Here is a 9,694-nt window from a genome sequence, read left to right on the forward strand (position 1 = left end):
AATAGCTTATATTTGTAAAGAAGATTTTAATTCAAATTTCGTTTCAATAAATTTTATCTTGTCTCGTTGATTTTTCAAACTGAAAAAAAAACTTGCAATATAAATGTTTTTTTTTTAGTTAATGATATTAGAGTATTTAACTTTAATCGACAACAATTACAATACAATTGTACCCAAAACAAAATAAAAATAAATAAAATAAACACATCTGTGTTTTTTTTTCTTAAAATTAAGATTTATGAATCATATTTGCAACATTAGTTTATTTATTTGTTTACCTGAAACAACTTAATAAAAAAAGTTTTATGAAAAAAAATGTTTACTTTTTAAACTTTTATTAAACATTAGTTCAGGCCCGCCACTACATCAGAATTATCAGATCTGACCCGCTGGGCCAAAAAGTTGTCACCCCTGTTGAAATTATTCGATCTTTTGATTTAATTTAGTTAGTTTACAAAATTCGAGTTTTCTTATTCTAATTTAAATATCATTTCATCAAGGTTTTTTTAAGGACGCATTTTATTCCTAAAGAACAATTCTCTACGAAATCGGTCTTTTTTCTTAAACTGAAATTTTTTGGTGCCTTCGGTATGCCCAAAGAAGCCATTTTGCATCATTAGTTTGTCCACATAATTTTTCATACAAATTTGGCTGCTGGCCATACAAAAATGATGTATGAAAAATCAAAAATCTGTATCTTTTAAAGGAATTTTTTGATCGATTTGGTGTCTTCGGCAAAGTTGTAGGTACACTACACTGAAAAAAATGATGCACGGTAAAAAAAATTGGTGATTTTTTATTTAACTTTTTGTCACTAAAACTTGATTTGCAAAAAAACACTATTTTTAATTTTTTTTTATTTTTTGATATGTTTTAGAGGACATTAAATGCCAACTTTTCAGAAATTTCCAGGTTGTGCAAAAAATCTTTGAGCGAGTTATGAATTTTTGAATCAATACTGATTTTTTGAAAAAATCGAAAAATTGGTCGCAAATCGATCAAAAAATTCCTTCAAAAGATACAGATTTTTGAATTTTCATGCATCATTTTTGTATGGCCAGCTGTCAAATTTGTATGGAAAATTATATGGACAAACTAATGATGCAAAATGGCTTCTTTGGGCATACCGAAGGCACCAAAAAAGTTTCAGTCGGATTAAAAAATACAAAAAAAATCGAATGACCGAAATTTGAGAGAATTGCTCTAAAGCAAAAAACCGAAAGTTGCAAAACCTTGAAAATGTCGTGTCATTGTTTCCAAACACAAAGTTTTTGATACTGATAGAGCCATAACAGAGTCATCAAAAGTATGATACAAACATTAATCTAGTCAAACCACAAAGCCCAAAACTTTCCCGTTTGGATCAATTCCAACCTCACAAATCATTTCCGAAATTATGGCACCAAACGATAAACCCAGTCTGGGGCAGGGGTTCTAACGACCTTTTGAAGGCCGCACCCATCGAAGCAAGCCTCACGTAGGCCAACCAACAAACACCCAAATCACGCCAGTTTCCGTGACCTGAACAAATCAGTGTTTTCGGGCGGGCGACGTTTATCCTCGCCGGGGGAGTTATTTGCACTGATTTTTTTTTGTTGCTTCTGGCGATGATACTGAATCTGGAACTTTGGACCGATGTTGTCTCGATTCGAAACTGTTGCTGCACACTTAGAAGTAGGCTACCCACCACAATTCTTGCTCAGTAGAATTTTGAATTCGCGTTCCAAATGTCTCTAAACCGTTTTTGTTCTCTTCCCACCTTATTGCGCCGCGCAACGTGTGTTGTCCACACGTGTGTGTGTGACCCCACCCTTTGGATGCCCTCCCCCTTCCGAATACCACCCTTAAACAATACAAAAAAAAAAACGCAAGGTAACGAAGACGCGACTCCGACGGATTCCGCTCCGTACTCGTACCAGAACTTGGGTGGCCAGCAGACCACGGCGGCCGCAGGTCTCTCGTCGGCCTCGCTGTCCGGGCTGCTCGGGTCGCCAGCACGCCACCAGTTCTACCCGAGCGGGGAAGCGCTGAATCCGACGTACGCGTCCAACATTAATCTCTGCATCAGTGACGACATCATAATCAGTGTGACCGATCATGACGAAGAGACGGCGGCGACGACGACGACGACCAGTGATGCCAGCTACAACCAGCATCAGCTACAACTATTCAACACTAGTAATGGATTCAGTTGAGTTATGAAAAAGTCGAATTGAGATTTTGAATTTAAAAAGTGGCCTGCAATTTTTAAAAATAGTAACAAATCAATTCGGCTTTTTCGTACTAAACAAACTAATACAATTACCAAAGCAAAATTACGCGCACCAGGACCTAACCCCTGCCCGGCACTACCTGTACATACCCAACCCCCCCGCAAAGAACTACTAACCCCCTCTCTTGCAGCGTCGTCGCCCAAATCGACCTCGTCCGGTGGGTCCACCTCGACGCCCCGCTCGCCCCGATTTGCCCAGCGGAACCCGGTCACCGGCAACGGTGTCGAGGACTACGCCGACAAGCCGCGCAAGCCCAGCTCCCGGCGCGGAGGTAACCCAGGTTGGGCGCGGTTTTTTGTTTTGTTTTTTCGTTCGTCTTTTGTGTCGAAACAATTGTTGTTTTTGTGATTGTGCTGTGTTTTGATGTTTGTTGATTTTTTTTTTTTTTTCAAGTTGTTTGTGTGTTTGTTTGTTTGTTTTTACTAACATTAATATAATTAAAGATTGGTTCCAGGATAATTTGGAAATTCTTAGTTTTCCTGTCAGTTTATATTGTTCAAATGTATTTTTCGGAATTGTGAAAAATTGTGTACAGTATGTAAAAAAAGTATTTACACCCCTTGGGCACTATGCACATTTTGTGATGAAACATGTAAACAATTTAATGTTGACATAAACCTAGTACTACGTTTTGTTCAGAAACTCATGCCGAACATTTTGCTGTAAAAAAGCTCATGAAAAGATGTTTTCTATAAAAAGTTATCTAACAAATACTATCACAAAAATAAAAAAGATGCAAAAAAAGTTTGTACACCTTTCGAAAAATTAACATAAATAATGTCATTTGTTGACAAATCACCATAAATCCAGTCTCTCAACTCCAAATAGGCATCCATGACTGATTAAAAAAATAATTTGGATTGAATATAAAGTTTACTAACTACTTAGTATAAAAGTTTATATAACTTTGGAAATTGTATATAAAACTTATCTAAACTTAATTTTGCAAACTTTCAATTTAATTAAATGTCAATATATAACCATAGAATTACTAAATAAACATTCTGGAGTGGGTATAACGCCGTTTTGGGGGTCTTTGTATCGCTAGAATAGATTTTTCGTTGGAATTTCGTACCAACCCGGAATTACGTCGTCGGAAAATCCGCCGGCATCCGAACCGGTCCACAATTCACAAGTCAACCTATGTGGCATCGGAAAGGGCATAAAATTTCCGATCTTTTGATACCCAGACATCTAGGTTTTCTATAAAACCTACGTTTTTAAATACCTAGGCAATAATGTTGTTGTGGTTTCGTTTGAGCAATCTGCCAAAAATGTATGGAATTTCGTAATTTTTGTTCTCGTAGATCAAACTTACTTTTTGCCCAGGTATTTAAAAACGTGGGTTTTATAGAAAACCTAGATGTATGGGTATCAAAAGATCGGAAATTTTATGCCCTTTCCGATGCCACATAGGTTAACTTGTGAATTGTGGACCGGTTCGGATGCCGGCGGATTTTCCGACGACGTAATTCCGGGTTGGTACGAAATTCCAACGAAAAATCTATTCTAGCGATACAAAGACCCCCAAAACGGTGTTATACCCACTCCAGAATGTTTATTTAGTAATTCTATGGTAATATATTGACATTTAGTTAAATTGAAAGTTTGCAAAATTAAATTTAGATAAGTTTTATATAGAATTTCCAGAGTTATATAAACTTTTATACTAAGTAGTTAGTAAACTTTATATTCAATCCAAATTATTTTTATAATCAGTCAAGGATGCCTATTTGGAGTTGGGAGACTGGATTTATGGTGATTTGTCAACAAATAACTTTATTTATGTTAATTTTTCGAAAGGTGTACAAACTTTTTTTGCACCTTTTTTATTTTTGTAATAGTATTTGTTATATAACTTTTTATAGAAAACATCTTTTCATGAGCTTTTTGCAGCAAAATGTTCGGCATGAGTTTCTGAACAAAACGTAGTACTAGGTTTATGTCAACATTAAATTGTTTACATGTTTCATCACAAAATGTGCATAGTGCCCAAGGGGTGTAAATACTTTTTTTACATACTGTATGTAACTTCTTGGAAAACTCAATTTTTCGGCACTCGGCAGAACCTCGTTCGAGAAATGTGAACATTCACCACCAAAACCGGAAATGGCTTTTATTTATATTTTTTTTTATTTTGTTCAAACTTTGAGTGTCATTGGCTCACTCAAGGCTTCATACAATACGTAGATATTCGAAAATCTGTCTTTTTTGAAGGAATTTTCTGAAAAATTTGGTGTCTTCGGCAAAGTTGTAGTTATTTTTCAGATTCAGAAAAAATAGGTACACGGAAAAAATACGATTTCTAAGCTAACTTTTTTTTACGAAAATTAAATTTCTCAAAAAAAAATCAATGTTGGCCCTTTTATAATGTTAGTCTTGATTTAAAAAATTTCAAAATATTTTTTTTCGAAAAGATCGGCAAATTTCACGAATGTTTCATGTTTTAACATTGATAATCGGACCATTAGTTGCTGAGATATCGTCATTAGAAAATGGTGGGTTATTCTGATGAGATTAAGAAAACTTCAATTTTCGTGTTTCTTTTTCTTAAAGCGGCTCTATCTCAGCAACCCGAGGTCCAATCTTCAATGTCTCTTAGACAATTTTATAGCAAATTTTCTGAACTTCTCAAAAAAAAATATTTTTAGAAATGGTCACTTATGGTCACTATTTTTAAAAATCTAAAAACTGCAAATATTTCGCTTAAATCAAACTTTCGGTGACTATATTTTGAAAACGGAGCCCTTTATCAAAAAATCTGTAAAGTACTTTTCGATTGCAAATTCAATTTTGCATCAAAAATAATGTCAAACTTGTTTTTGCATAAAACTTCGATTTTTTCCAAAAATCACTGTTTTTTCAAAAATTCATAACTCGGCGGCAGATTTTTTGACCATGTTTCTCTATGGCTCAAAAGTTGCGAATTTTTGTCCCTCAAAACTTATCAAAAAATCTCGAAAATCAAAAAATACGTATTTTAGAAAATTGAGTTTTAGTGAAAAAAAAGTTGATAAAAAATCTGCAAATTTTTTTTCCGTCTACCTATTTGTCCTCAAAAGTCCTACAACTTTGCCCAAGACACCAAATTGATCAGAAAATTCACTCAAAAGTTACAGCTGTTTGAATATTGAGCAGTTCTCTACGAAATCGGTCTTTTAATTCAATTTAATTCAATTGGTGTTTATTAGAATTTAACAGTTCTGCTCCAGGATGTTACATTTGCAATTCAGAGATTTGGAGAACCTTTCAACTGAGATCAATTCATAAGCCTTTACAGGGAGGGTACATGTTTCTATGTTTAGATGTTGCTAGCTGCGTGCTCTTTTAGGGAAAATAAATTTTGAGAAAAAACCCTAGATCTGAAATCGGTCTTTTTTTTCTTAAATTTTAACTTTTGTATTTTTTAATCCGACTGAAACTTTCTTGGTGCCTTCGGTATGCCCAAAGAAGCCATTTTGCATCATTAGTTTGTCCATATAATTTTCCATACAAATTTGGCAGCTGGACATACAAAAATGATGTATGAAAATTCAAAAATCTGTATCTTTTGAAGGAATTTTTGATCGATTTGGTGTCTTCGGCAAAGTTGTAGGTATGGATATGAACTACACTGAAAAAAAATGATACACGGTAAAAAAATTTTTGGTGATTTTTTATTTAACTTTTTGTCACTAAAACTTAATTTGCAAAAAAACACTATTTTTATTTTTTGATATGTTTTAGAGGACATCAAATGCCAACTTTTCAGAAATTTCCAGGTTGTGCAAAAAACCTTTGAGCGAGTTATGAATTTTTGAATCAATACTGATTTTTTGAAAAAATCGAAACATTGGTCGCAAAAATTTTTCAACTTCATTTTTTGATGTAAAATCAAATTTGCAATCAAAGAGTAGGTACTTTGGTGAAATTTTGATAATTTGCACCGTTTTCAAGTTAAATCCATTTTTAAAAATAAATAAAAAACATCGACAATTTTCAAAAAAGTCACCTAAAAATGGATTTAACTTGAAAACGGTGCACTTTATCAAATTTTCACTTGAGAACTTTTTGATTGCAAATTTGATTTTACATCAAAAAATGAAGTTGAAAAATTTTTGCGACCAGTATTTTGATTTTTTTTTTGAAAAAATCAGTATCCAGCTGCCAAATTTGTATGGAAAATTATATGGACAAAGTAATGATGCAAAATGGCTTCTTTGGGCATACCGAAGGCACCAAAAAAGTTTCAGTCGGATTAAAAAATACAAAAAAAATCGAATGACCGAAATCTGAGAGAACTGCTTTATTTACCTACCATTTTGTATGGACAGCAGCCAAAATTGCATGGAGACTTGTATGGGTGAACCAATGACGCAAAATAGCTTTTTGGGTCATAGGGAAGGCCCCCACAAAGTTTAAGTCAAATAAAAAAATACATAAAAAAATAAAAATGGTCGAAATCGGCCGATTTCGTAGAGAGTTGCTTAGATGATTTTTGGAAAAAAATGATGTTTTTTGCGAAAATCGATGAAAATTGCCATTTTTGTGTTACCCTATTTCGCATAGGAGCACCCCCATCGCCAAACAAAAAAAATACGGGTCTTACTATTTTGGTCAAGGAACTCCCATGCCAAATCGGTGCTTCTTTGATTTGGAGACTTTCCTGTTTGACGTGGAATTGCTGCTAAATAGTTTACAATCAATTTCACAAGTTCTTTCACGGAAAGTTTAAATTTGCAGCAATAATATTTTTGGGGCCTTGATTTTTTAACTTCAAATAAAATTTGTACCAGCCTTATGGTACTGTCAGAAATTTTCAAAATATCAATGAGACAAAGTTTTTTTTTCGATCTGTAAAAAAAGATCAAAGGCTTTATATGATCAATAATGCACAAATTAACACTATGCAATAGTTAAGAATCAAGTTTTGGATTTGTTTCAATAGAATTTTAAATGTTTGCTACATTTTTTTTTTACAAAAAATTGTTTTCACTAGTCTTCTACTTCGAAATTTAGTTTTGGACCAAGTAGTAAAACTTAAACTAAAGTTGGATTATTTGGAACAAAAAATAAGAGAGTGAAATATAATTCAATCAAGCACCTTATGTTGGCATATCAGTACTTTGACGTGCGATTACTGATTATGAAACGCATTTTCAACTGAAATCTAGTAATAATTAGCATTATTGAAAGTGAGCAAGCAGGATTCTCTGAAAAGTTTTGCAAAATAAATTGCTCAAAAGTGAAATAAACAAATTGGACAGCACGTTCAAAAGTTTTTATTTTTTTCCAATTTTTCGAACAATTTCATTTCTAAGTTATTGTTTAGATAAGTTACGTATTTTGTTTCATGTTAATTATTGTTTTTCTGTACTTTGACTCAACTAATGTGCATTTTCCCTCCCTCCTTCCCCCACTTTACAGAGAACGGCAACCCGGTGACCGGCGAAGGCTACAAATCTGGCGGTGCAGCGGAGATCAACACGACCATCCCGTCGCTGAACGGCAGCGGCCACGTCATCAACAAGAACCGCATCCCCCCGGGCGGCTTCTCGTCGGGACTGTGGTAAACGGACCATCCGACACAGGCACATTTGACGAGAGAGAGAGAGAGCAGAAGAAGAAGCAGAAGCCAATCCAATAACTCCAGAAACATTCACTCACCGGCCGCCCGTTTGAAAGAAAGACAAAAATGTCCGGCTGTTTGCCCGGACACACACACGTCCATCCGAAACCGAAACTTTGTCAATGCAAATGCAGCACATCATCATTTGTAGAAAAAAGACCGATTTTTGTTCCGGTTGTGTATAATGTGTGTATAATGCTATTATTCTCAAAACAACACACAAAATTACACACGTGAATGCGCGCAGTGTAGTAGATGCATTTGGGCAACCAAGAGAGACAAAAATTAAATAATGTAAGACGCGTTAACGAAAAAAAAAAGAATTACCTTTTTCTGTGTAGAATAGAGGAACAATAAAAAGCAAACATAAAAGCAGACATATGTAAAACAATGCTTTCTCCCTTGGGGAAAGTAAATCTCTTTAGATTCCTGTTTGAATTTTTGGGAGATTGCCGAGAGAAATTCTGAAGTAAAACAAAATGTTGAAAACGAAACACACTCGAGCAAGAGAAACGATAAGAAAAAGATGTAAGAAGAAACGAAAATCTTGATGAAACGCAAGCAAATATATTTATCGGACTGTTTGCGGTTACGAGCAAGTATTTACTGACGAGCAACACCACTATTAACAGGAGCAAAACGCCGATATCGATGTCGAGTGAAGGCGAGAACACATCAAATCAAACTTATTAACAATGTTGAGAGTAATTAATTAACTTATCACGTACACACACAATTACTACAGCAAAATCAACATTAAAAAACACACACACGTACATATTTAGAGTGCATCCGATTGAGGATTAAATTATTACTAATCGATAAACAATCGTGCATAGTTGCTGAGCGGAGAAAGAGAGTCAACAGTTGAAAAGCAAACACAACAATATATTAGTTTTCCAAAACCATTTATTTTCCAGTGTTTGTGAGATTGTGACCCAACTCACTCAACCGTGTAGTATTTTGCCTCCCAGCAGCGTTTTGAGTGTCTTTTTTTCGTGCCCATCATCGTATACGTATATTTGCTTGAGATCGATCTGTGAAACCGTAATTTTGATTAAATTAATCAGGAAAGTCTAAATTGAGTACGCGATCACAAATCTACTCTTTCTATATGTATTTTTTTTTTTGTTTTTGCTTGCTATCAGTTTATTACCCACATTTATATCAGAAACCATTTACGCATATACTCGTCATATAAAAATATTGTATTTGTATACACGACTTCGGAAAGGATACGAATGCAGCAAGGCCGCAAGAAACAGAACTTCTTTCCAACTCTCTTTAATTCCCCCCCCCCCCCCAAACTTTCGCCCTCTTATCACCCCTATTTTTCTTTTGATGATTTTTATAAAATTATTAAATACTGTCCTTTTTCACGATCTGTCTCTGAGAAAAAAAAATGTATAGAAGTGATTCAAAACTACCCCGAAAAAACTGATTGAAAGTGGCCTCAAAAACTAAGAATGAAGTAGTTTAGTGTAGTTTCGAACAAAAGTATCCCCACTTATCTGTTGTGCGAAAAGAGATCAAGAAAAAGTGGAGCGCGAGTCAAAATTGATTGTGAAGGTTGGAAAGGAGTACCGAACGAAGGCGAAAAGAATTTACAGATACACAACAGAGAGAGAGAGAGAAAGAGAACGCGAGAGAGCGAGAAAATAATAGCGATGTCGATACATTCTATATATTTCCATTACACTTTGAAACATATAATGAAAAAAAAAAAGAATATGATAAGGAAAAATCAAAACCAGCAAGTGAATGCAAAGTAAAAAGAAAACAGAAAACAACAGCGCATCTTGATTATTTGTAC

General features: G+C 34.5%; 1 protein-coding gene across 9 annotated transcripts in view; it reads left to right on the plus strand.

The window, feature by feature from the left end:
• LOC6050625 (microtubule-associated protein Jupiter) overlaps positions 1-9,607 on the plus strand; it is a 243,610-nt gene extending 234,003 nt beyond the window's left edge. For 7 of the 9 annotated variants that reach the window (XM_038265124.1, XM_038265120.1, XM_038265126.1 and 4 more), the window contains 3 exons: positions 1,873-2,178; positions 2,404-2,553; positions 7,680-9,607. In XM_038265124.1, coding sequence (XP_038121052.1) covers positions 1,873-2,178; positions 2,404-2,553; positions 7,680-7,825 — 602 coding nt within the window. In that variant the 3' untranslated portion in view covers positions 7,826-9,607. The remainder of the gene's footprint in view (positions 1-1,872; positions 2,179-2,403; positions 2,554-7,679) is intronic. The other 2 variants (XM_038265125.1, XM_038265128.1) reach the window with 2 other exon arrangements.
• The last annotated feature ends 87 nt before the right edge of the window (positions 9,608-9,694 follow it).

The sequence above is a fragment of the Culex quinquefasciatus genome, chromosome 3 (assembly GCF_015732765.1).
Source record: "Culex quinquefasciatus strain JHB chromosome 3, VPISU_Cqui_1.0_pri_paternal, whole genome shotgun sequence".
Taxonomy (NCBI): Eukaryota; Metazoa; Arthropoda; class Insecta; order Diptera; family Culicidae; genus Culex; species Culex quinquefasciatus.